This window comes from Balaenoptera musculus, chromosome 7 (assembly GCF_009873245.2).
Source record: "Balaenoptera musculus isolate JJ_BM4_2016_0621 chromosome 7, mBalMus1.pri.v3, whole genome shotgun sequence".
Lineage (NCBI taxonomy): Eukaryota > Metazoa > Chordata > Mammalia > Artiodactyla > Balaenopteridae > Balaenoptera > Balaenoptera musculus.
The window spans coordinates 53627665-53655407 of NC_045791.1; the positions used below are offsets into that span (position 1 = coordinate 53627665).

The 27743-nt window shown below is 40.3% G+C and overlaps 1 protein-coding gene and 1 long non-coding RNA gene across 7 annotated transcripts in view; one reads left to right on the forward strand and one right to left on the reverse strand.

Annotated features, from left to right (window-relative positions):
- Positions 1 to 27345, forward strand: part of ITGA6 (integrin subunit alpha 6) — a 76096-nt gene extending 48751 nt beyond the window's left edge. For 2 of the 4 annotated variants that reach the window (XM_036858457.1, XM_036858459.1), the window contains 16 exons: positions 3933 to 4031; positions 4281 to 4342; positions 8744 to 8904; positions 9073 to 9216; positions 10726 to 10841; positions 10956 to 11145; positions 11234 to 11317; positions 11414 to 11493; positions 11645 to 11722; positions 11810 to 11912; positions 13308 to 13481; positions 13661 to 13759; positions 13860 to 13970; positions 14068 to 14166; positions 20715 to 20840; positions 26305 to 27345. In XM_036858457.1, the coding sequence (XP_036714352.1) occupies positions 3933 to 4031; positions 4281 to 4342; positions 8744 to 8904; positions 9073 to 9216; positions 10726 to 10841; positions 10956 to 11145; positions 11234 to 11317; positions 11414 to 11493; positions 11645 to 11722; positions 11810 to 11912; positions 13308 to 13481; positions 13661 to 13759; positions 13860 to 13970; positions 14068 to 14166; positions 20715 to 20840; positions 26305 to 26466 (1888 nt within the window). In that variant the 3' untranslated portion in view covers positions 26467 to 27345. Of the gene's footprint in view, positions 1 to 3932; positions 4032 to 4280; positions 4343 to 8743; positions 8905 to 9072; positions 9217 to 10725; positions 10842 to 10955; positions 11146 to 11233; positions 11318 to 11413; positions 11494 to 11644; positions 11723 to 11809; positions 11913 to 13307; positions 13482 to 13660; positions 13760 to 13859; positions 13971 to 14067; positions 14167 to 20714; positions 20841 to 23987; positions 24118 to 26304 lie in introns of all 4 variants that reach the window. The other 2 variants (XM_036858458.1, XM_036858460.1) reach the window with 2 other exon arrangements.
- LOC118898280 overlaps positions 3987 to 27743 on the reverse strand; it is a 38875-nt gene continuing 15118 nt past the window's right edge. The window contains exons 2-3 of one of the 3 annotated variants that reach the window (XR_005020653.1): positions 8677 to 8764; positions 3987 to 4097 (exon numbers count right to left, since the gene is read on the reverse strand). This is a non-coding gene — a long non-coding RNA (uncharacterized LOC118898280). Of the gene's footprint in view, positions 4098 to 6288; positions 6346 to 6383; positions 7619 to 8676; positions 8765 to 27743 lie in introns of those variants that run through there. The other 2 variants (XR_005020652.1, XR_005020654.1) reach the window with 2 other exon arrangements.

Sequence of the window (27743 nt, forward strand, 5' to 3'; positions counted from 1 at the left end):
CATAATATGCATTTAATGAATCCTCAGTTGATGGAATTTTTAGACAGTCTTTGACTTTTAGCTATTATAAACAGTGTGCTATATAGTATATTGTATGTATCTCTGTGTAATGGATTTTTTTAAAGAAAAATTCCTAGAAATAGAATTGCTGGGATAAAGGTTAGCACATTTTTGTATTAATACATATACCCACAGAAAAGTTGTAGCAATTTATGCTCACGATAACAACCTACTAGAGGGCCCATTTTCTCACACCCTTACCAACATTGAACAGGATGAATCTATTTAATTTTTGCCAGTGTGATATGTGATCTCATCTTTTGATTGAATTTGCATTTCTTTGCTCATTGGTGAGAGTGAACCATTTGGGTTTGTTTTTTTAAACTATTTGGCTTTATAGTCATTTTTATCTAAAGAATCTCTTTAAAGAAATGGGCAGTGATGTACAATGAAACCCTAAAAGAAAAAAATCTGTGCCATATGTACACTTGGTACCATCATTACCCTTTGTTCTTCCAGAAGGGTGCCAAGTGTAGATGTGGCCTCTATGTCTAAATAGAATCCTAAGCAAGACCGCTGGGGATAAGAAAACAACACCAGGACACTTCTGAAGAGAATACTATTTAAAAAAACTAGAATATACTGTACATTTATATAATGTAGTATAGAATACTCTAGAAAAATAGTTTTCTAGTTAAATGGCAAGATCTATGAAAGCCATTTTATATGAAAACTAAGAACCACAAGAGACATTACAGATGGCAAAAGTAGGAGATGTGAAAATAAGTGGAGAAAAATTTATCTGGGATATTAGGCCAAAGGAAGAAGTAAAAAAAAAAAAAAAAAATTAGTTAACTGAATGAATGTGTGTTACTACCTTTATATGCCTGTTTCTCTCTGTACATATAAGTGTTAGGTATTAACCTTAAAATAGTCAACATTTTTAAAAGGTGGAAGAGTATAGCATAACATTCAAGTATTTTAGCAAGTTTCCATCAAAAAGCAATTTGAACTTTTAGTTCTAGTTTGAGGTATAGACCTCAGGTGTCAAGAAGACTTGAATTCCTGTAACAAAATTTGGTTACGACGTCTTTCCCAGCAGGTAACCTGACTTTAGCCAATTAAATATTTGCCTCTGTATGTAATTGATATTTTAATATCCTTACTTTCCTGTCCTCATAAGTAGGTTGACTATGAACCCTGTAAATGTGTTCCTTCATTCCTCATAGATAGTATGAAAGTAAATTTCAAAAGCCTTTGATAATAAGATAATAAGAAAATAAGATAACTCCCTTATTTTACAAACAAGGAAAATGGAGGCCCAGGACTTGCTTGAGCTTTTAAGGCTGGATCCTGTGAGAACAGGGTGTGGTACCTAAATCTTCCCAACTTCTGTCCCTGGGCATTTCTCCCCACTAAATTATACTAGTACTTCAGGGTACTTAATAAATAAATGCTAATTAAACATGAGACAGCTGAGCCATAAGATTTGCTTTATGTGTTAAGACATTTTTTATGATTCATATATAATGTGCACTCAAAATTGTGTGTGTATGTTGTGTGTTTAAAAACAGAAATAAAAATAGGATTTGGGCAGAAGTGTGTGTTAAAATATTTCCTTTTGAAATTTATGCCACACTAAAGCCTTAATACTATTATATGTAAAACACTCTAGCATCTGTAGCAACTGGTTTTAAAATATTTGTGAATTTTTGCCTTTTAAATATGCTCTCAAAACTTTAAGAACATATCTACAGGTGTACTTCGTTTTATCGTACTTTACTTTATTGCGCTTCACAGATACTGTGTTCTCGTTTTTTTTTTTTTTTTAACAAATTGAAGGTTTGTGGTGAGGTGCCATTTTTCTAATATCATTTGTTCACTTCATGTCTCTGTGTCACATTTTGGTAATTCTTGGAACATTTTAAACTTTTTCATTATTATTATTATTATTTTCATTATGGTTGATCTTTGATATTATTGCTACGACTTCCTGAAGACCCAGATGCTGGTTAGCATTTTTTTTTTTAGCAATAAAGTTTTTTGGGTTTTTTTTTTCTCTTTTTCTTTCTTTTTCTACACACCCTTGTGTCGAGGGGTGACTTTCAATAGATCGCAGTGAGGGAGCTGCTCTGCTAATAAAGTATTTTTTAATTAAGGCATGTACATTTTTTTTAAGACATCATGCCATTGCAACTTAATAGACTACAGTATAGTGTAAACATAACTTTTATATGCACTTGGAAACCAAAAAATTCAAGTGTCTCCTTTATTGCAATCCTTGCTTTGTTGCCATGGTCTGGAACCAAACCTGTAGTATCTCCGAAGTATGCTTGTAGTTAGGATCTTAGAAATTAGTAGCTGTCTAAATGTAAAATAACAATAGAAAGGTAAACAGTTAAGATAAAGGGAAATGAAGAAACAAAATGTAGGCAGCATTTGCCCTTTAATTGGCTCCTGGCTTCCCCAGGAGGGTACTCAGAACCTCTGTGGCCTACTGATAGATGGATTCCAGAAGTTCAAGGTAGCTGTTTGGAATTTGGATTCATTTTCTTGTCGAAACACTATTCTCCAGAATGGCTGAGTTTACCACAAACCCACTAAAGTCAGGGTGACTGAATCCCTGTGGTAGTGGAACCATAGAACCTGCTCTGAGTCCGTGCTGGAGGGCGACGGAGCAGAGAGGTGCGCTGTCTCCCCAGCCACCATACGCTTGTACTTTCCTGCCTCTGGGGCAGGGGTTAAGCCATAGGCCCTTGGTGACCCCTTGGCTGTGGGAAGTAGGGAAGAACATGTAAGGGAGAAAGATGATGTTTTTACATGGTGAGAAGGGCTAAAGTTGTGGGACTCAGCTTCTTGTGTGCTTGTGAGGTTGGGTTAGGCAGAGCAGAGAGGGGAAAGGATAAAGGATTCAAGGTTTTGCTTATAGAGATGTTGTGCGGGTAGAAAAGTTGTAGTCAGTACTGGCAGCAGGTGGACAGAGGCTTAAGGTTGGGGGTGGGAGATTCCGAGGGAGGATAGGAAGGGCAGATGTTTGTAAGATGGGGACCCGTAAGTTCAGGATTCGCCTGGATTACTAAAATTCACATGTGTGTAGAAATCCTGGCAGTGAGCACCCCAGGTGTTAGGTGTATGTTGGTGTCATCCTTTTTTGGTAAGATTACTCAGAATTAAAAATGCATGTGTTCTTTGACTCAGAAATTCTGCCTGGGTGTTTATCCTACAGATAAATAGATGTATGTATTTAGGACGCATACATGTGCATGGATATATATGCAAGGATGCTTGTCAGAGCAGAAAGCCTAAAAAAAATGATCAATGTCTACTGATTAAGGGCTGGTTAAATAAATGATGTTACGTTGACACATGCAACACCACCAGCTGTGAAAAACAACTAGGTTTGTGTGTATAGATATGAGAAGACCTCTGAAATGTTAGTGCATGAGAAAAAGTAACATGCAGAGCGATAAGCATGAAGAGCTCCCACTTAAAAAATAGATGCATGTTATTATATTTAATTTTAGATAATATTTTTAACTGAAACAGACTGATATGTCTGGAAGGACATGCAAGTCTCCTTAGGGGTTTAGGTGGGGACGAGACATATTTGCCTGAAAACTCTGGAACTTTTACATGTTGCCCATATTATTATTTCAGTTTAAAAAACTCTAATATTAAAATCATTAAAACAATCTATAATTTAAATAAATCATATTTAAACATTTTTATAAATACCGTGTAAACACGTTTTAAATTATCTCTGTTAACAGTTGTTTTCTTTAGCAGTGTGGGAGCAGAAATCACATTGGGGAACATTTTTTTTCCTGTGGTTTTTAAGATGCCACATCTGAGGATGCCTATCTAGTACGTGAGTTCATCTTACCTCCAAGTAGCAAAAGGCTGAACTTGTTTTTTCCCTCCTTTGTCTTCAGATCCCGGCCTGTGATTAATATTCAGCAAACCATCACAGTTACACCTAACAGAATTGATCTCCATCAGAAAATGCCCTGCGGGGCGCCTAGCGGGATATGGTGAGCGTTTGCGCTGTGTCCACTCTTCCCCCAGTCACGTCTCTGCTTGGTGATGGCCCTGCTGCCCTGAGGAGCCACAGGGAAGATTTAAGAGAAATGGGCAAAGGGAAGAGGAATCTGTCAAGTGAATATATAACATTTTACTCATCAGTCCTCACTGGGGGGATTTCAGGGTTGGGGAACGTGTTGGGATTTTTTTTCTAGGGCAATAATGCATCTCTTAAGAAATATGTGTTTGATTTTATACAGCCTGAAGGTTAAGGCCTGTTTTGAATATACTGCCAAACCCACTGGTTACAATCCTTCAATAAGTAAGTACCTGGTGCTTTTAAAATTATATCTTTTCTGTCTGCCAGGTTGAAAGTTGCATAAATAATAGAAGAATAAAACTGTAATGGCCGGAATGGGTCCATAAATTCTGGTTTAAAGAACTAAGTCTATCTGTTGTCTCCTCTTTAATCAGGAGGGTGAAACACAAGGGGAAAACTGCATTTGGTCCCCATTTGAAGTTTCCAGAGCAGATGGTGTAGGACAGAATGAATGCCTTGGAAAAGTACTCACTTGCTTCCACTACCGTTTCCTCCATTTCTGTCTTTGAAAAGCAGTGTGGAAGATTGGTTTTGTGCTTGTGAGGTGGCGGGTGGTAGCTGTAGAAGAGTGACCGCAGGAGCCCGTGTCCTGCTCTAATAATTGCCAGTTTATAGTCTCTTTGCTGCCCGGTCCCCTCCCAGAGGCATCTGTGGCCCAGAACACCCAAGCTGTGTCCCCGAGGGTGGGCCCTGGGGGGACCTGAAGGCTGGCCTTGAGAACTCAGAGACTTGGGCTCTGCTCCTGGTTTCAACACCGATGCTGACTGACCCTTCAACACAGAGCAAGTCCCTTAACGTTTGAGTTTTTATTTTCCTATCAGTTAAAAAAAAAAAATCCTTCTGATAGGAATTACTACATAGGATTGTGGTGGAGAGCAAATGAGATAAGGTGGGGAAAGCAGGTTGTCATTTATAAGGTCTAGTCCGCTTCCTTTCTTTATAACCCGAATAGGAGTTTTGCCACAAAGTTTGACAAATTTTTAACGATACTCTCACAGTAGTGATGATCACCAAGGCCTTGTCTGGTATGTTTTAGTAGCAGCTGTACCTCTTCAGGAGTAAGCCAGAGTGAAGTTGGGGGCCTAGGAATTTAAAGAAGATCTTTTCCCCAAAGAGGAAGTACAGAGTGAGGGTGATTTCCTTCCTGGGTCGGCCGTGGTCCCAGCAGCTTGGTATCCTAGTGCAGCAATGCCCCCAAGAGAAGCTTTCTGGAAGGACAGGGTAGTCTATTCTCATGGCTTTCAGTTTTTACTCCACCTTGAGATGGAGTGAGTTCTCTCAGGGTTTGTCCGTGTTATCTAAAGTATTACTTTCTTTTCTTTATTAAAAAATGTCCCTTTATAACACCCCAGAATTTGACAACTAAGTCTGCCTTCACCCAATCCATACTGTCATAGGCCCACTTGGCCTTCATCTTACCAGATTTTAAACTGTCCTCAGGTGGTTTCTTCATCTCCTTGACCGTTTTAGGCCCCTTCTTCTGGGCCACCTCCTGCTGTACGGTCTCCCCACAGGATCTGTGGACCTTGCATGCAGTGTGCACAGTATGCGTGTATTAGGACTTCCTACACCGGAGGAGCTGTGGCCTTTCACTTTACTTTTGATGTAGCCGGTATTTTACTGAGTACAGAAAATAGTTTTTTGTGTGGCTTTCAGTGACAGACATATTTTATGATTTCGCACAATCTGTCATCCTCTCAGTATACTTTGTGTTGTTTTTACCCAAATACAGTGCCTTACACTTGCCGGCTTGGGTGACGGGCCTTTTACCATTGTGTTTGGAAGTAGCCTAGAGAGAACAGGAGAAACAGTGATTCTTTGACTGGGCAAGGAGAGGAAACGGAGACGCGTTTTTATTCTATTGGTCATGTTCTCAAACCACTCTGTTTGCCTATAGATGTGAAATCTCACCAGAACACTCCTTGTCTTCCCCCAGATCAATCATTTATACAAAATAAATTACAAACTTTCTTCTAGCTTTTTATTTTTTATTTTTATTTATTTAATTTTGGCTGTGTTGGGTCTTTGTTTCTGTACGAGGGCTTTCTCTAGTTGCGGCCAGCAGGGGCCACTCTTCATCGTGGTGCACGGGCCTCTCACTATCGCGGCCTCTCTTGTTGCGGAGCACAGGCTTCAGACGCGCAGGCTCAGTAGTTGTGGCTCACGGGCTTAGTTGCTCCACGGCATGTGGGATCCTCCCAGACCAGGGCTCGAACCCGTGTGACCTGCATTGGCAGGCAGATTCTCAACCACTGCGCCACCAGGGAAGCCCTCTTCTAGCTTTAATGCTGTGCTTGATGCCATGTAAATTAATTTTATATTATATAACTACTCCATTAACCAAGTGTTTATGGATGGCCTACTATAGATAGAACTTTTTTTTCTGAAGACATTGAGAGAAAACCTGTTTTCATTGCCTTTGCTTCCACGGTATTGGGAAATTCTGAATCAAATAAAGCAGAACTTGCACAAAGCTGCAGAAGTTAATACATCTAAAATCTGTTCCCAGTGTCAGAGTGTGAGCTTATTGTCTGACTAGACTGTTTTAACTCAGCAGTCCTCAGATGTGGTGTTCCATACGTACAGATATTTATAATTGAGCCTTAATGACTATTCTACTTGGCTTGCCCCTCAAAAGGTCAGCAAAGGTGGCCGGCAAGGATTTTAAGATGATGTGAACTGTCTGGAGGGTCAGAAAAGGTTAGAGTGGGTTTGGTAGATAAACGGTTTTAATGCACCCACACCCTCCCCTGCTTTTGCTGTGAGGGGCACTCAGCATGTGAGCCTTCGTCTGGTTCATTGTGAAGTTAGCAGGTCACTGATAAATGGATGATGTCAAGGTTCACAGAGGGCCTAAAATGGAGGCACATTCCATTTGGCAGCCGTGACATTTAAGAATTCTTTAGATGGACACAGAAATTACTATTGAAACTGTCATTTCTAAATTTTGGTCTTCCATATTGGAACAGCTATTGTGTCAGCATAAGGATAATGGCACATTGTGTGTGCGCAAATGTGCATTGGGTGTATGTTGGCGTGTATGCTTCTGTTCATCTGTTCTACCAGTTATATTTATGTCAGGTGTTGTGCTGTTGCTGGGGAGTACAGTGGTGAACCGACCAAGGAGGTCCCTGGCACGGCTTTGCCTGGGAAGATGGTCAGGCCCACAGCCCAGCAGGCTAAGTGTGGTTATGAGAGGAATACGGTTGGACCCCCAGGAGGGGCGAGGAGAGGCTTCCTAGAGGAAGTGATGTCCACGCTGAGATCTGAAGGTTAGTCAGCCAGTGACGGGGAGTCAGAAAGTAGGGGGTGGTCCAGCTGGCAGAAGGGGAGAGTGACTTGTGCAGAGGCCTAGGGGAAGTGGGAACCTGCATGTCTAAGAGGCTTTGTAAGGCAGTCGTCTTTTGTGTTTGTGACAGAGACTTTAGCAGTTGCCTCCGTCCCTCACTGTAGGACCCTGGGCCAGCCACCTAGCTCTGTGGGCCTCCAGTTCTTCATCTGTGAGAAGAGGGAATTAAAATAGATGCTCTTAAAAAGGTCTCTTCCAAACTCTAATGTGAGTATTAGAACATGGGTTATTCATTTTCTGTATTTTCTGGAGCAGATTTTTTTTCCTTGAGGCTACCTGCTCTGGCCCTGTACATACTGGTTCACTTCCTCTTCTGATGGTTAGTGAGTGATTAATAAATGTAAGTCATTTAAGTATTGGCCCATGATAAAGAAACATAGTTAGAGTTAGCAGTTACATAGAGCGAACTGGCAAAGAATGCATTCTGAAGTCGAGAAATGAGATTTTGATCATCCAAATCCTAGCTCATCTCCAAGCTCTGTTAGTGTAGGTAATCACAAGCAGGATGTGCCTTCTGGGGCTTTGGAAGTGGAAACTTTGGTTGTCGGAGTTTTATTAGCTGACAAAAGGGCCCTCTAGCCCCTGAAAGGAAGTATATTTTACCTTTTAATTCTTTTTCTTTTTTAAGTGAAAAGTCTCATCCTATTGTCAAAAGACATCTCCATCTCTAATATATATATTGTTTCTCTTTTAGACGACTATCCTTTATCAAAGCTTCTTAAACTTTAATGTGTATAAGAACCACCTGATGATCTTGTTAAAATGCAGATTCGGGTTAAGTAGGTCTGGCTGGGGCCCAAGGCTCTGCATTCCTGACACAACCCAGGAGAAGCCCCTGCTGCTGCTGCTGATCTAGAGAACTTTTTTGAATTTAAGCATCGGACTGTTGAAGGGGGAGTCAGTTTAGGCGCTTAGGGAGTGTTGGCTGCCGTCCTGTTGTCTGAGGTACTCTGAGTTCTAGAAACACAGTCAGAAACTGATTCTTAGATGCTGCTCTGAGGTTTTGACTTATTCTCGAGCTCCCCCAGGTGGCGCAATGGAAACGTAGCTTTAAAACATTGTTCACAGCAATGGGTAGGAAAGAACAGCTTGATTTGAAACATCATAATTCAGTCAGAATGTACATTACCAGGAAATATGAAGGAAAACAATGGCAGTGGGAAAAAGTGTTCTAGGAGGGATTAAAGTATATCAAAAAGGAACTCACCGTACTTATAGCTGCCTTGTGTATGAATGCACTTTTAAGTTGCCATGATTTTGTTGATTTCACCTAGCCATTGCGGGCACACTGGAGGCTGAAAAGGAAAGAAGAAAATCTGGGCTGTCATCAAGAGTTCAGTTTCGAAACCAAGGTTCTGAGCCCAAGTATACACAAGAGCTCACTCTGAGCAGGCAGAAGCAGAAGGTGTGCATGGAGGAAACCCTCTGGCTCCAGGTGAGGGCTGCAGACAGATCAGTTCTTTAAAGGGGGGTCCGCGGTGACATGTGGAGATTTCTGACATTTATACTAGCAACCCATTTTCCAGTACAAAGGAAAGCATTGTTTCGGAGTTCCCCAGTAGCATGTATATCATGCTTAACTGTATCTCTGCATACTTTCCAGGAAAATATCAGAGATAAACTGCGTCCCATCCCCATAACAGCTTCTGTAGAGATCCAAGAGCCAAGCACTCGGAGGCGAGTGAATTCGCTTCCAGAAGTTCTTCCAATTCTGAACTCAAACGAACCCAAGTCTGTTCATACAGATGTAAGTCTTTCTGACTTTCATTTTGCCAATTGTTTGCCATGTTATTATGCTAAATCAAACATCTCTGAAGGCAATAGAACTAGTGATTGATTTGCTCTAAAGGCCATTGCTTTGTAGTAAATAAGCTTTTTAATATATGCAAAGTTTGTTGCAGAAAGTGTTTCCCAAATTAGCAGTGAACATACAGGATACAATTTGGAGCCAGATAGTATTTTTCTTAATAATTTTTGCCCACTGCAACTTATTGAGACTATAATTGACAGAACTTATTATTCTCACATCAAGTTTCTCCTGTAGCTTTTTGTAGGAAGAAAAATGCATTGTATTTTACCACTGAGAACATTAAAATGTAGAAAACAAACTGTTGTTAGTCTGAACGTTAAAATCAAGGAGTATCAAAATTCAGCAAGGCAAAAATGTATTAACAGTGAAATAGTCATTTAGTGCCTAATGTAGCCTATGTAATCTTAGGAAGAAAAATTTATATTGGATGGCTTGCTGTATACCTCTTATGAGGTGTGGTCTGTTTGCTAGGGTTTAGGATGGCTGAGATGCCTGCTTAGGCTGGGGAGTGGTGACATCTTGATTTGGCGTTTTGTACTTGTCAAAATCTAGTTCATACTGGAGTGTCCACTCTGAGGCACCTGGTTCTAATGGCTCACTGACGAAGGTTTTCACGAGTGAGTTAGGCTTGGGGGCTGATGCCTAAATCTGCACATTGTAGTGTTTATTGTCATCAAGCATAGTTCCTTGTATACTTTTCAATATACTCTCAATGTCATAGTCACATTAATATTTCTTGTGTATATTCCCAGCTCCATAGTCACATTAAACATGACAAGCAAGGAGACCGTTTTCCTAATTATTTATCAGTGTGATTATTGAGAACCCCTTAGCACTGTGCAAGAGACTCTGCCCTTTGCTTTCCTGACCTTGAACTCTGTTTCCCCATCTGTGCAGTGGGGCTCTGAATAGTATATGTCTCATAGGTCCCTTGTGAGGATTACATGAGTTAAAATATGTAATCAGGGAACATATGTATATGTATAACTGATTCACTTTGTTATAAAGCAGAAACTAATACACCATTGTAAAGCAATTATACACCAATAAAGATGTTAAAAAAAAAATGTAATCATGTGTTAGGTAGCACTGTCATTATTATTGGTAATTCTTACAGTAACCCTGTATAGTAGGAAGGTGGTATCCCATGTCACCTGTGATGAAACTTAGACTCTGAAAGGTTAAGTGACTTGCCCAAAGCCATACAACTGAGTGAGCAGCAGAGCCAGGTTTACTCTTTACTACCCTACAGCACCTCAGTGCCCTGGCCAGAGTGTTCTGAAAACACAGTTTCATTAAAGGACAGAGTGGGCGTTTGATGCAAAGTATGTTTGTAGCTTGGATTCTGCTGTGGTAATTGTCACACAGGGAAATGAACTGTATGGAAACAGTCACCTATTTAGAGTCCTAAGTGATGTCAATTACAACGATTTTGTTTTCCTACAGGTGCACTTCTTAAAAGAGGGATGTGGAGACGACAACGTATGTAACAGCAACCTTAAGCTAGAATATAAATTTTGTACCCGAGAAGGAAATCAAGACAAATTTTCTTATTTACCAATGTAAGAATTGCTCCACAGCAATAGCAAAAATGACCCTGGCTTTGCAGTGACTTTTTGTGAAGGGTTATTGAAAATGTATTGAGAACTTTGTCATTTTCCTTTTTTTTTCAATAGTCAAAAAGGTGTACCAGAACTAGTTCTAAAAGATCAGAAGGACATTGCTTTAGAAATAACGGTGACGAACAGCCCTTCCAACCCAAAGAATCCCACCAAAGATGGTGATGACGCTCATGAAGCTAAACTCATCGCCACTTTTCCGGACACCTTGACTTATTCTGCATATAGAGAACTGAGGGCTTTCCCTGTAAGTATTTCTGGAGACCATGTTGGACGGAAAAAAACATTGTGTGGCAAGTGAATGTGTTGTGATCTGGTATGTACTTCTGTTACAGGAGAAACAGTTGAGTTGTGTCGCAAACCAGAACGGCTCACAAGCAGACTGCGAGCTTGGGAATCCTTTTAAAAGAAATTCCAGTGTAGGTGATGCCTTTATGTACTGTATTTTAATGTTTTAAATAACATTACAGTGTCGATATGCTCAGTCTGTGTTAACAGCTATTTCTGTTTTTTAGGTTACCTTTTATTTAATTTTAAGTACAACTGAGATCACCTTTGACACCACAGATCTGGATGTTAATCTGAAGTTGGAAACGTAAGAGTTCTTTCAACCTTCCATTCAGAGTTATTTCATGAAAACACAGCCAGTCAATGAATTGGCCTTTATCTAAATCATAAAAGAAGTGTAATTTAATGAGAAAACTGACTGTTAGAATAAAACCCTATTGTTTCCTTTTCATTTTCAGAACAAGCAATCAAGATAATTTGGCTTCAATTACAGCTACAGCAAGAGTGGTTATTGAACTGCTTTTATCGGTCTCCGGGTAAGTGTTTGTGTTGAGCACAACAAATCAGTGTTTGAAAGAACCATTTACAATCCTCACTAAAACTGGTGTTTTTTAATTTAACAGAGTTGCTAAACCTTCCCAGGTGTATTTTGGAGGTTCAGTCATTGGTGAGCAAGCTATGAAATCTGAAGAGGAAGTGGGAAGTTTAATTGAGTATGAGTTCAGGGTGAGTGGCTGCCGTTGGCCCTTCTGTTCTATGTACTGAAAGCTAACATGTGCTGTATATGGTCTTGAGTATGTAATTTTAATAAATAATAATAAATAAACATGATAAAGTGAGTTTGCCAACTTTTAAACACCATACTGGCTTAGTGTAAAAGTCATGTTTTCCAGAATGGAGAACCACAACTGTCATTCAACATAAGATTCTGTTCAGAATCCAGTTCAGTTTGGTCCTAGAGAGTTTTAATGTACATGTGGTGTAGAGAGAAAGGAAGAATCGATTTTTTCCCCTCCAGAGTCTATCTATAAAACAAAAATCTCAAAGATAATTTCTATGTGGCTTTAGAATGTGTTATGATTTATTTCTTTCGCTATTACAAGGTCATCTCTCTTATTGCTTGTGGTTAACGTTCACGACCTTTCCCGAGCCCAGTTTTGTGATGGTGAATGTGGGTTTGGCGTATGCCAGTAAGGAAGACTAGTGGTTGCTCTGACCCATTTCAAAGTAGGCAATCACAGTGGCTCTTAGTCCAGCTGAATGAACATAATCTCATGGTACGGAGGTGGTTCCTAAGTCATAGGCAGGTTTAGGTCTGTGTGGCTCCAATCATGTTCCTGAAAACACAGTGACCGTTGTGGAGGTGAAAGTCTGAAATAGCAAGAATGGGCCCACCGGTGACTGCAACAGGGTGAAGAGGCAGAATTCTCCTCTGAAAGCATCTCTTAGCTCTGCAGACATGCATGGGACAGGTAGTGGGTGGTGGTCATGGCACCTGGGCAGATGTGGCTGAAGAGAAGTCTGTGGGTTCCGGAGCAGTCCTCCACACAAACTCTTTCGATTTCTGCTGCAGGGAGTTGCTCCCTGCCCGCCCCCAGCTTGGACTCATGGGTTCCTGGCTGCCAGAAGGGTCCTACTCCGGGTCTCTCAGTTGTTATCCCAAGCCTCCCCTGCATAGTAAGGACGGGGGCAGCTTCATTTTTGCAGCAGGTGGGGCTTCCCAGAAGCAGGTTGTGGGCGCACTGCCACCACACAGGCTTTGTCATCTGCCAGGCAGTGTGGTTACAGAGTGATACACAAACACACATGTGACTTTTTCCTGGGTCTGTTGAGAGCCTGGCATATCTACACTGCAGATTCTGTTACAACAAAAGTTATTCCTGGATTGAACGGACAATTATTTCTCTTTGATCTCTTTTTTCTTTCTGTTTTTATTGACAGGAATCTTTAAGCACAAATCTCTATTTTGAATGCCCTATCCATACTCCATTTTTGGAAACTGTGCTTTTATTGTAGTATTATGCCAGATATTTTGGCTTTTTTCTCTTGGCAATAGGAACCGCTTACTTAATTTTATGTTGAGGGAATTACACTGAGATAATACGTATTATTTTCTAACAGGTGATTAACTTGGGCAAACCTCTTAAAAACCTCGGCACAGCAACCTTGAATATCCAGTGGCCAAAAGAAATTAGCAATGGCAAATGGTTGCTTTATTTGGTGAAAGTAGAATCCAAAGGATTGGAAAAGATAGCTTGTCAGCCACAAAAAGAGATAAACTTCCTGAAACTAAAGGTAGGTTGGTGGATTTTACACTTAAATTATTTCTGCGCCTTTGGTGATGGGAGATGGGTGAAGATTAATTGTCAATCATGTGAATTTGGCATTATTTGGGAGGGAGTGCTCAAGAGGTTTGTACAGTAGTGCCAAAAAATTACCTTAGGTGGAACTATTTTGGATATAATTCTTTTCAGGAGGCTCACAACTCAAGAAAGAAACGAGAAATTGCTGAAAGACAGACAGACGATGGTAGAAAATTTTCTTTATTTGCCGAAAGAAAATACCAGACCCTCGTAAGTATTTTTCAAGAGCTGTGAGCGTTTGACAGGAGGTGGCAGGAAGGCCTTCCCCAGACCACTGCGCTGTAACACCTGCTCTTCCTTTTCCCCCCAGAACTGCAGCGTGAACGTGAACTGTGTGAACATCGGGTGCCCGCTCCGAGGGCTGGATAGCAAGGCCTCCGTGGTTCTGCGCTCGAGGCTCTGGAACAGCACGTTTCTGGAGGTGGGCTCCGTTGCCGGGCTGTGCCCCTCAAGTTGTCTGCCACCTCCCAGGACATTTCCGTCTTCACGAATGCTTTCACTCACTTTGTCTCCGACAGGAGTACTCCAAGATGAACTACCTGGACATTCTCGTGCGGGCTTCCATTGATGTAACTGCTGCCACCGAGAATATTAAGCTGCCCAACGCAGGCACTCAGGTGAGGGGTCCCCGGGCTTCATTCAGCTCAGAGCAGATCTCTCTCCTCCACCCCGTGCCCGTGGCCTGAGGATGTGCTGCTCTGGAACTCACTTCCCTCGCGGCACTGTTACCCCCTTTAAGGAGAAAGCAGATGGTGTCTTAAGGTGCCGCCCACCCCAAGCAGTGTTTCAATAGAATCAAGCAGTGTCTCAATAGAATCAAGCAGTGTTTCAATAGAATCATTGCAGAAAGAAGTCATTCCCGGGTCATCTCGATCTGTGGTGCATGGGGTAGATTTGAGAGCTCTTGGCTCAAGGAGAGAATGGGTGCACCTCCCAAGTCTATAAAGACCCCACGTCTTGTACCGCCCCTGGTGCTTGTCACCGTTGTCGGCGTGCCCCCAGTGACGGTAGCCTCACTGCATCATGGGGTAGCTCGTGGCGTGTGTGGCCAGCAGCAGTTACTAGAAACGATCTCTATATAGGAATCCAGAGTTGAATCTTATAAAATCAGTCTCTGGTTATGGCCCCCTGGAACAAGTCCAAAATAAGCCACGTAGCAGCCTTTGAAATAATTGAAGGAAACTGTCATGCCTCCTCGGACAGGTCTCTTCAGAGCTAAGCACCCAGCTCTTCAGTTTTCCGTCCTGCCTGGCGCAGCTGAACTGGTTCCAGGCCTCTGCCCTTCCTGGGCCGGCCCCAGGCAGGGCTGAGCGGATGTGTGGTCTGCCTCCTTCAGCTTACCCTAACCTGCCTCCCAGTGTCTCGGACCCAAGCTTCTGTTAGTTCAGCCGAAAATTGGGTTTTTAAATGGTTGCTGAGGATTGTTTGCATTTCTAGCAGCTACCGTTTTTACGTTCGTGTTCTGCTGAAACTTCCAGGTGTTTTCATCAGAATGTGCTGTCAAGCTGCATTTCCCATATCCCACCCTTGAGCAAATTTAAAAAATCTAAATGCATGCCTTTAAGTGTATCCTCGCATTTTATGTGATTTACTTTTGGTCCGTTGTTTGGGTTTACAACATAATTTTGAGTCTCGGTCATTTGCTCTCTGTTAACTTTCTATCCCTGCAAGCTTTATCTTTTTTAAAACCAAGAAGCATGCCTACTGTGTCTTCCTCCAGGTAATTAAGAAAACTATTGAACAAGACTAGGAGCTTGTGTACCACTAGTCAGAGGTTCCTTGTGGGGGTCTGGCACTCACAGGGGCTTTGTATCAAGCTCTCAAAGTAAATGCCTGCAGGTTACAGTTGGGAATGTTTTGCAAAAGAGAATGAATGGAGAAGGAAAGATTGTGAATTACTGTCCTGAAGCTGATCTACTGATGTACTTATGACAGTGTCCTGGCTTCAGTCCTTTCACCAGCTGAAAATCCAGTGAGTCTCCCTGATCACCTTGGTTTCTGGGATATAGTGGCCCTTAGTTGTTAAAATTTACCATCCAAACCAGGACACGTTTATCTGGGCAGGATGCTGGGGCACCTGGTGCAAGCCAGGACTGTCCCAGGCTCACCAGGACGTACCCTCACCCTGGCCTTACATTATCTTTGCAGGTTACTCCAGCCCACCTTTCTACTTCTTATTAATAAGGCATCATAAGGACTGTCAACTAAACTACACCCTCCCTGAGAATCCTTTAACTCCCTCTCTGACTGAAGGCAGTTGCTATAACTTTCTGTGACTTTTAGTCAGCAACCCTGAGAATCACTGAGTTTTTAGAGCTGCAAAGAGAAAGAACACTTTAGGGGGAAGGGACTAACATTAATAAAACGTTAATTAAATGTCTACCATCTACTAGATGCTTTACCGATATGCTGTCATTTAGACTGCAGAAGAATACCAAGGTAGACATTGTACCCACTTTACAAAAAAGGAAGCAGGCACAGAGAGGGCATGTCATTTGGGGTCCTGGATTGAAATCTGTACCTGTCTGACTTCAGGGCTCCTGTTCTTTGACTCTGTGATATTTGCTCCCCATTAAGTCCCCAAATCTCAAGTTTAGATGAGAAAACTTGAGTCCAAGGAAGGCTGTCTCTCCCTCAGGGTCACAGGACCAGCATGTGGAGTTAAGACCAGACCTCGGGCTCAAAGCTCCTCATCAGGTGCTCTTGTTTTCTCGAAGATAATGGAACTAAGTCCCCTCGTATCCAGTCTAATGGCTGGGTCACAAATGCAGATAAGGTTCTCCTGGGCATTTCATGTTCTTCGGGCTTGAGAGCCCATGCCTACCAACGGGAATTGGAATCTTTGCTGTAATCCTACTTGATTTGTTTAATAATTGGTAGATTTGAAAACGGGTTATTAGTCTCATGTCTAGAACCCATTTCTTTTGAAAACCGAGTCTTTTTTTTCATCTCTAGTCTTCTGTTACCTCTTCTATTTACTGATTTCTGAGATACAATAGTAGCTCAGATATCATATCTACACGTTTCTTTAGATTTTAAGGTGCAGTTTTGGGAGGCCTAAAGATTCAAGCTTAATTCAAGTGTCAGGTTGCCTTCATTTTTTATTCCCTCACTTACTGAGGGTTTCAATTTCATTTATATCTTGGTTCCTCTCTCTTTTCCAGTGTCTAGATCATTTTTCTTTGGAGATAGAAGCAAAGGAGGTTGAGTAATTCAGTCTTGTCTTTTGGTGTTAATATTGAAACATCTTCCCATTGCTTTTACTCTAATCCTGGCTTTAAAAGGATGAAAAAAAAAAACCTTTGTTTCCTTATAACCCAACTAATTTCAAGAGTTTTGTGTTCATTTCTTAATAAAACACTTTCAAGATATTGTTACAACAAAGTCAGAGAGAGCTGGTCACCTAACTGAAACAGCTAAGATGGTTACTAAAATTTTAGTATCAGTTAAATTGATCCAATTAACAATCCAGTTAGCCATGGACACACTGTGTGCCTTCCCTGCAAAAATGCTAGAGAAGGAAAGTTGAACAAGATAGTGTCAATTGTGAAGAATTTCAGGGTCTAGGAGATCGCAAACCGGGAGAGAATTGTTGAAGTAAGCCAAGGAAGAAGGAGATTACTTATGGGTTGTACTTATATACCCCCATTTCATTCCTAAGGAAGTAGGAAGAGAGTGTCTAAGCTTCCTGGCTGCCAAAGATGAGAAAGAATGTGATAGGTGAAAGTAGGCACATCATTTTTCAGGGGGAGGAGCTTTTCTTTTTTTGGTTCTAAATTCAGAGAAGAACTTGAGATATGGATCCTTTTATAAGATGGATTTCTGATAAGAAGAACACTCACTAAGGGGATGGTGTCTTTAATAGGGAGTTTTGTAAAAGATAGGAAAATCCCTTCATCGGGTGGTTTCTTACACTGATGTTCAATAAGAGCATAGGATATTACATTACAGAGTGATTTAGGGAAACAGTTTGGCTGGGGGCAAGCTAATGTGGTCTCAGCACTGCTCACTGGTGATGGAATTTAATGCATCAGCAGAGTTAAGCCCTTTTTCCCCTTACGGGCACATGATGGATGAGGTTCACATGCACAGGTCATCCCTATGGAAATGCCTAGATTTTAATGAAACCAAAAAAATCTTTTTTGTTTTTGGAGTTGGAGTAATTTCTGCTGGCCTGAACCTGTCATTGTCCATCAGTAACAGTTGCTGTGACAAGATGAGACAAGGCTTCCCGAGCTCTGGGAGTCGCAGCTCACAGTTGGTCTCCCCTCACCCGATTCTAAGGCCAGCTCCACAACAACCCCCATTCTCAGTCCCAGCTGGAGAATGACTGTCACACACACACACACACACTTGACAATTTAAGGAAACAAACAATAAAATCTTGCTGACTGGCCTCTCTCGCCTTCCTGGACCGCACTGTGGCCTTGCACACACTGGGTTTGCAGAGCACATCTGGCCTTTAAATGTGTGGCCCAGCCCCTAGCATCAGTCCTCAGTCTTTGATGCACAGTGAGTTGTTTTAGTTTTTAAAAGCCTCCAAGATCTGGTTTGGGTGGTAGCCAGACCTGAGGCTTAGAGCTCTCAGCTGGGTTCCCCCTACACACCACCCCAGCCCCAACCCGCAAAACAAACTACCTTGTTCAGCCCTTATGCTGTTGGATTGCAGCCTTTTATGGGCATGGTTTCCCCCTATGATCAGCTATTTAAGAGGCTCTGGTATGCAGTGTGACTATAAGACTGCTTGCCCTTGCCATGGACCAGTTTCCACTCTCCACTTCACGCTTTCATCAGAGCTTATTCTTAAACATGAGGATGGCCCTTCCAAGTCATCACCTTGCCCCAGGGACACACTGTGTGGCTTCCCTATGCTACATACTAGGGAAGCAAATTTAAATGAGATAAAGCATAGGCTAATTGAAATAATCTTTTTATTTTAGAATTGTCTGGCTTAGCAGTCACATCAACTATATGACTTCTTCACCGGTCTCTCACCATTCTTTCTTCCCTACTTCGTGGGTACCCCTCTGCTTGAACCAGTAATCTCAAGAAAGGGTTGTTTTAGCTTAAAGCTAGGACACCTGTTGTGGGAAGGGAGGCAACAGAAGTGAGCCATGAGGCCCTCCCTGGGGCTGGGAGCTTGAGTGAAACCTCATTGAGAGCATAACAGGAAACATAGTAGCTGAGAAAGGTGTTTATGCTAAAAACTCTAAAAGTGAATTCTTTCCTATTAAATGTTTAAAGGAAAGCAGTTCTTGCTTTTAAGTATATTCTATAAGCCAAAGGAGGTTGAGAAGCTGTTTTCTAGGATAAGTAGGAAGGGAAGTACTTTAAGAGATTTTTAAAGAAAGAGTTCTAGTATAGTAGTATTGAATCACAGTGTAGACATAGAAGCATTTTTAGGCAGCATCCAGAATTCAATATTAATTTAGAATACGTGAATAGAAACATTTCTCAGAAATTAAATTGTTCCATCTAAGTTTTCTTTACCCTTCACTTTATATTCTCTAAATTCAAAAATATCAGAAACTTCAAACTGGTAGATCTCTTATCAGTATAGTTTACAAAATCATATTTGTAGCTTTCACCAGGTCTTTCATGTGCTTTGAAAAATCATCTCCTGGGGAAAAAAAGTCTCCTGGCACTACAAAAATCCACTTGAATTCTAAACCCATGTAACCAAGTTGTAGCAAATTGCCAGAAGCAACTTTTTAGATTTCTAAATAAACACTATTTCTATTTAATTGGTATTTGCCAGCTATCAAATGTTTAGAACTTAAGCTTCTCATCAGCTGCCGCTTAAAGCTCTAAGCTGCCTCTGAATGAATCCAGAGTCTAGTTTGTCTATACACATTGTTGTAGAAGATGCCACCAAGCCATTTCAGGAAATTTTATTCTTGATGAGGATCTTTAGTTTGCTATCCTGTTACTGAACTCAGGTTTGGCTTCTTGTTGCTCAAGAATCCAGTTGTGAGACAGCAGTGTTAGGTAAAAGAAAAGATAGCTTTGTTGAGGAAGCTGGCAATCCTGGGGAGAAGGTGGACTCGTATCCCAAAGAACCAACTCCCCAGGTTTTGCTCAGAGATTATGTAGGGAAAAGAGGAGGGGCTACATGCTGGAGAGGAGGTAATCTTCTATGTTCAGAGATGACCATCTCAGTCCTATGGTTCCAAGTAGCTGTCAGCTGGGGGCTCCCTGTAGGGTCCTGCTCGGTTTCAACCCTAAGGAAGAATTAGAATGGTATCCATCTAATGCCTCTAATACCATCTAATAGCTCCATCCCTATTTTTATATTTCATAATGTCTTTAAAATCTGAGGGAGGAATGTAGGCTTATTGTGCATAAACAGACCCTTTTGTTGCCATTGTTGGATGCTTAATTAAGAGAGGTGACGAGTCTTAAAAAGATACCAGGTTATATAGATGTAACAAGATTGGGGTTGTGTCCCTATTGATAATTGTTGAAACTTGGTGATGAATAAATGATGGTTCATTATACAATTTTCTCTACTTTTGTTGATTACAAAAATTTTAAAAACATAAGTTAGCAAAGAAATAATTACTTTGTCAAAACACAATCCAGGACTTCCCTGGTGGAGCAGTGGTTAAGAATCCGCCTGCAAATGCAGGGGACACGGGTTCGAGCCCTGGTCTGGGAAGATCCCACATGCCACGGAGCAGCTAAGCCCGTGCACCACAACTACTGAGCCTGCGCTCTAGAGCCACAAGCCACAACTACTGAGCCCATGAGCCACAACTACTGAAGCCCACATGCCTAGAGCCTGTGCTCCGCAACAAGAGAAGCCACCACAATGAGAAGCCCGTGCACCGAAACGAAGAGGAGCCCCCACTCGATGCAACTAGAGAAAGTCCACACGCAGCAACGAAGACCCAACGCAGCCAAAAATATAAATAAATAAATAAATTTATTTAAAAAACCCCACCACAATCCAGCATTTTCCAGGTTCTGGGAAAAGATCTCCAAGAAATGTCTCTTAAAGCAGTATTCCGTTACTAAAGGAAAGGATCTCACATCAAAAAGACATCTCATCCGTCCATAGGCTACATTGACCAAAATGTGTCTGGAAGCAGAATTAGTAATATAAACTCATGGTTTAATTCTCACCTCAGTTTATAATGATATTGCTTTCTTGTATGCCCCATAGGTTCGTGTGACCGTGTTTCCCTCAAAGACTGTAGCTCAATATTCAGGAGTACCTTGGTGGATCATCCTAGTGGCTATTCTTGCTGGGATTTTGATGCTTGCTCTATTAGTATTTTTACTGTGGAAGGTAAGTCATATCTGGCACTTGAGTTTTGTGATACAAACTTTATTTCAGGTTTTTTAAAAAGTAAATTAACACTGATAGTATATACATTTTTTTCATTGCTTCCTTTTCCCAACGTTTTACTATGAAACTTTTCCAACATACAGCAAACTTGAGAATTATACAATGAACATCTGAATATCTGTCTAACATTTTGTATTTAAAGGTATATAGTATTTGTACATTATAAGGAGTTTCTTAAGTGTGTAAATTTTGGTGTTTTTCACATATAATTTAGCACGTTTGGCAAATAACAATTTAAAAAATTTTACCACTATGACCTTTTCTTCATCTAAGATCAAATTCTGAATCTAAGCCGAATTGTTGGATATTACATTAATCAGAATCTGTATCCCGATTAACTTCAACTTTTGTAAAGAAACGTTCATGGCAGCAATTGGGGCTTGTTACAGTTGCAGCTAGATTAGGAATAGGAAAGCATGAAATTAATGAATCCCAAAGTAGTTATCATAGCCTATATCAAACATAAGGAAGATCTGTGTTTAATATGATGTTCTTCATTAGAATTTGGTCCTGCAAATGTAATGTAGTATCTTCCGCCTGCTTTCTACCAGTAAATAGTCTACATTACAAAAAATGTATGAGATGTTGCATACTTTTGTTGCCAGAGATTATGACCTATAGATTTTGGATTATTCTCAGTGAGTAATGGAGGTTCACAGACCTTTATCAACCTTTGTCAACAATCACAACTTGTAAAACACTCAGTTTGTAATGACTTATTCGGCAGCACAACTTGACATGATGTGAAGAGAGGCTCTTTATGGTCTTTATCCTTTACTCATTAGTCTCACTGCAGAAATACTAATGTTTTGATTACTGTGACATTATGTATGCAGTGTATTACTTTTCTAAAATGCCAAAAATTCTGGGTTTCCAAACACGTCTGGTCTAGAGGTTAACGGATTATGAAACCTGACCGACAATGTCTAGGATCAAACTATCCTTATCTTTTCCTTAGATCCAAGAGTATAATGGACCAGGGCTCAGGATATTCTCACTTTCAAATATTGGGCATCTCTTTTTCACTTTATTTTTCCAAGTAACTTCCTCTTGCCAAGATAATTTTCTGAGATAATTTGCTTGTGTCCTCCAGTTGTGTGATTGAAGCTTGGTATCTGCTTATGCCAAGAGCCATCCTCCCATGGGATGTTAGCCAGTCCTACCTCTGATGTTTACTTCAGGTAGTAGGTTTGTCTGATGAGCACAGCCAGCCAATATAGGAGATGCTCTGGAAATTATTTTGATATCAAAAACTGAATGCAAGGTTTGATATTTGAGGATGGCCTTCTGCTGCTCTCCAGAAGAGGTCACAAGAACAATCTTTTTCAGAACAGATCTTATTGGCAGTCTCTAATGAGGGTAAGTTGAGAGTTAAGAAACCCAAGCTATATAACCTTGGACAAATCATTTCACCTCCCTGGGGCACTGGTTTGCCTTAGCTGCTTAGTAAGTGGGTTGGACTAGATGATCTCTCTCTTTTTTTTTTTTTATGTTCTAAAGTATCCGGACTCACAAGTGAACTCTAAAGTAATCAGACAACTTCTACAACCCCCCCATGAAAATAATTTTTATTACTTTATGCTTTTCTTTCTGAAACTGAACTGTTTGCTTTTATGTGCTAAAATAATAGACTTTGAGGACCAGAGAGGACTCTGGTTCAGTGGCCTTTAAATTGGGTTTTGCACATCCACGTAGGTGCCAAGACAAAGCTACACAGGTGGGGCTAGGGGCAGTATCCCCACTTCAACCAGAGCCGTGGTGACTTTATCTGCTTTGAACATAGGGATTCTGTATAGGGTATTGTTTGAGGGTATAAGAGAAATGTCCTCCAGCCTGGTCCAGTCACCTTCATTTTGTAAACAAAGATGCTCACGCCCATGGATATTAAGAATGTTGCCAAGTTAGAGGCATAACAAGGACTCTTGGTTCGTGGTTCATTCCTTTTCCCACCATATTTACTAGCACGTGTTACTGAAAGTTGGCTGGGTGTGCTCACTGTATAATAAATTAAATGTCAGAAATAAATATCCAGATAAATAGCCTAGATCAACAGCCTGGATCAACGCTGTGCAGTAAAACTTTCTGTAATAATGGAGATGTTCTGAAGCTGCACTGTCCATTATGGTAATCGCTAGTCACATGTGGCTGTTGAGCACTTGGAATATGGCTAGTGCAATGGAGGTATTGACTTTTAAATTTAATTTAAATTTGAATAGCCTCACGTGGTTAGTAGCTACCATGTTGTACAAAGCAGATCAAGATTTGTACTTCATGAGTTGCCAGGCTAGGCTGCAGAATTTTCCAGGAGGGTAGAAATTCTTCAATCAAGTTATATATCAAAGGGCAGTTCCATGGCCTTATGAACTAGATAAAAGTAAGTAGAAAAAGTTCTCCACGGTTGAATGAGGAAATTATAGTAGAAAGTGGAATTATACCTTTATACTCATTTAGAGTGACCTAACCTGAGGAGCACAGGTTCCTACCACTTAAGTGTTACATGGTGGTTAAGAATTTGGGGAAATGACAGCTGTCGTTGTTTCATGACAGTGTATTTGAATTTATATTGTGATTTACCCCCACCAAGGCCCCAAGCAAATGGCATTTATTCCATAAAATTCACTGTGAAGGGCAGAAAAATACTCACAGAATCTATTTTATTTGGATTTGTGCTAAGCCTTAGAGAATTTATTCTTTAAACTTTGAATCAGTAAACTGTAGATGTCAATCTTTTGCCTATTTTTAGACTCCGTATTCCCTGCAAGAAGAAACCACCCAAAGCTGTAATCAGATGTGTATATATTTTCCCTTTTAGGATGATTTTGGTCCTTAGGATTTGTTACAAATAGAAAAATCAATCAGCTAATGTCATCCATATAAATATTTGACCAGAGACCCATGATAGTAGAGTTGGGTTAATTGCTGTCACCATGTAGTATAGCGCAGGGGCTGGTCCCTTTTGGTTGATCCATAGTGGTCTCTTTGTAAAACAAGCTGTAAGTAGAAAACAGGTTAAAATCTGAGATTTTCTTTTGTTTAGCTTTTATACATAAAACTGTAACACTGACTAAATACCTTGCTTCCTTGTAGTGTGGTTTCTTCAAGAGAAATAAGAAAGATCATTATGATGCCACATATCACAAGGCTGAGATCCATGCTCAGCCGTCTGATAAAGAGAGGCTTACTTCTGATGCATAGTATTGATCTACTTCTGTAATTGGTAATTGATCAATGTTTTTTAATTGCTAGCTGTGGGACCCGCTATGGTTGTGGTGGCTAACTTTAAAAGCAACAGCTTGCTGTGTGTGTCCCATTAACAGATGTTTCCAAATGTCCACACTGGCTTCCCTTGCTTGGATTTATTTCATTTATTTCACTTGAAAGTTTACAGTTTTTTAAAAAAATGCACGAAGAATCTTTCATTGCAGGTGAGTAATTTTGTGTTGTTGTTGTTGTTATTAAACATTACCCACAGCAATGAAGAAAACGGCAATCTATGTACACACAAAAGGAGGCTTTAGACCTCCACAGTAGCCCAGTTTGCCATGTGTTGTTAATCCAGTATGTAGCATCTCACTTGGAATTTCAAAGATGCATAAGAAATCATCCCAGATTTCTTGTCCATTTTGGAATTTCCCACAGATAGAAGCTTGTGTTGACTGCCTCATTAACCTATTGCATGTTGGAAACATTGTGTTTCTCTTGAAGAGAAGCCTTTCTCACTGTCATCTTTTTGATCTCCTTGCTATGAAGTGATGGGGGAAGGCTTGGAATGCTTTTATTGTTGCTCAGAAATTGTTTTATGCTAGCTAAGCATGCAACTTCCTTTCCCTGCATATCTACTATGGGTCAAAGACCATTGCAACAAACTCTTAACTATTGGCATGATGGACATTATGGTCAACTTCAGAAGATGATTCTTTGCCAACATGGCCTTCAATATACAAAATTCTAACATAAAACTGCTCTGGACAGTTTATTTCAGAACGTTGTAATGGAGTTTGACCTTGTTCCTTGTTCCTAGAGATTTTTTTCAACTTTGGGTCTCAGTTGATTTTAAGTTTGTATTTGGCTTCTCTTATTTGTAAATCCATGGAAATGGGAATGGCAGAGATTCCTTTTTTCCATTTCTGTGGGCATGAGAGGGTAGAATTACCCCTATAATCCCTTTCCATGGCACTGTCACGATGAATCCCAATTCCATTTCAGTTTTATGTATCACCCTTGATTTCTTCTTTGTTTAAATGGGGCGAGAGCCACATATTGTAACAGATAGGTGTTTTGGCTTTTTTGCAGAAAATAGAAAAGGCCTTAGAACAAAACTTCTTGGTCCATTTTTCCCATTGACTCAGTGATAACTTCGTACATAATTTTATTTTGCCCCATGCCATTTTTATAACTTAACATCATTTAAAACAAATGTTCTGTTCCTGTTGATGTCCAATAGTAAACACATTGATCAACCATTCTACGTATCTTCCTCATCCACCTTTTATCTGCATTTTTAAATTAAAAACACATCTTTTTAAAAAATACATATATATTTTATTCTCTTAAAAAATTCAATCTGATTTTTAAATTTCCAGATATGTTCTCAATAAAAATCTACTTTGGATCAGATTGAATATCTTTTTAAAGATCAATAAAATATATATTCATTAATAATTTAAATGTAAATGTTGTCTTTTCGCCAAAAAAAAAGAAATTAGGGGATGCTCTGAAATTCAGTCAAGTAATAGTTTCCTCAAATTCCTTGCAGTACATAAATGATTTTATTGCAGGACACAGTTACTACATGATTTATTAATGAAACAGCTTAGTTTGGAAGCTTTGTTTGGAAATCCAGGCAGTATAAATTACCTTCTAGCTATTGAGAGATGAGTACTGGAGCCTTGGAGGAGAGATTTCTTAAATTGACCCACTTCTAGTAGTAATTTATAAAATATTTGTGACCTCATTTCCATTTTGTTAGTGGAAGAGGGCATGAAATAATCTTTGGTGTATGGCCTTGAAAAAAATTTGTTCTTGAAACTAACATGATGTTCTAATAATCTGAAAATTAGATCTTTTACGTACAGTATTGTGATTATAAAAAATGGAAGCACTGTTTCATAAGCTCTTCAACTGTTAGAGGCAACTAACATTGTTATAAGATTGAAAGACAAGATGGAAAAAGGGACTTTTCTTCCAGTTTTACAGCTGTTCTCTTCCGTTTATCCCCACCGGCTGTTATCATTTCTTTTTGACCTATTGGTTCCTTCTTAAAAGAAAACCATGTCTTTTATTCTTTGTCCAAGTCCAAAGTTAGGCATAGCTGAACAGAAAGCTTAGACATTGCCATCTAGTGGACTTTTGCTCTCGTTGGAATTATTTAATTTGTTTCTGTGTCTTTCTCCCCCGCCTCCAGTGTGGATTCTTTAAACGCTCTAGGTACGATGATAGTGTTCCCCGATACCATGCTGTAAGGATCCGGAAAGAGGAGCGAGAGATCCCAGATGAAAAATATAATGATAACCTTGAAAAAAAACAGTGGATCACAAGGTGGAATGAAAATGAAAGCTACTCCTAGGGGGGCCAAAAAAGCTTCACAGTACCCAAACTGCTTTTTTTTTTTTTTTTTTTTCCCCCAACCCAGAAATTTCAATGGATTGAAAAGCCTGTTCAATACCTGAATATAGATTTCAGACAGACTACACACAGTACAAGCCTACAGTTTTAACTGTGGACATTGTTATGTAGCCTGAGGCTCCTGTTTTGCACGGCCAATTTGAAGGCTGTTGGAATGGATTTTTCTTTAACTGCCTTAATTTAATGTTCCGGGTTGCCTTTGTTTTTGGTGTGACTGACTTACCTGTGCTGGGGAAGGACCTGCCACATCCTCTTGATGGTATAGCTGGAAGAAGCCACCACAACCACTGCGCCAACAGAGTGACCGTCCTGACCTCGGCACCACCTCTGCAAATGTTCTTCTCGCAGGACCAGAGAACCTGCAAGTCAACTGTCCTGCGTCACAAGACTATGCCGTCAGGGTAGCTGTGTTCAATTTAAAGTGCTCCCATAAATTTAAGTGTGCAATAGAAAGTGATGCTGCCATCCTGCCATCTTTTTCCATTTCCTAGATGTGTGAATACCTGCTCACACCAAATACACAGAGGTTTAATTCCCCTTTGACTAAAACACACAGGCATTAACAGATTTGAATGCTAGTTATACTTATTTGTATATGGTATTTATTTTTCTTTTTTACAAACCATTTTGTTATTGACTAACAGGCCAAAGATTCTCCAGTTTACCCTTCAGGTTGGATTAAGCAATCAGAATTAGAACATGAGAGGTTGTTGGTTGGACCTAAATTATTGACTGCCTAAAGAAAACAGTAATTCTTTATAAATGTATCAAGAGTTGTTATACTTTACAGATAAGTTTAAGTTATTAAAACATCTCCCTTCATGACAGCCCTCACCCCCTCCCTCCAGACCCAAAACATTTAAGAAATAGGATTTAACTGTAAGATGTTTAATTCTTAAAGACAGCAGATAATTTTTTAGTTTAGAGCCCTGTGTGATATTTCTGAATTTCATGCTATAACTTTCAGGAACTCTTGGAAATGATGGGATTGTTTGTTGGACTTTAGTGCAGTTTAGTCACTGCTGAAAATACTGTATATTCAGGACTTGAAAGAAACGGTGCGTGCCTGGGGTGGACCCAAACCGATCCAGCGTAAGACTACTGAATACCTGATACCAAAAGTCAGAACATCGTGGCTTTGACGTTTTTAAATGTTATTGGAAGCATTTAATCAGTGAGTTGATGTTCTGTTTTTTGCTTTGTTTCCTCTCCTGTCTG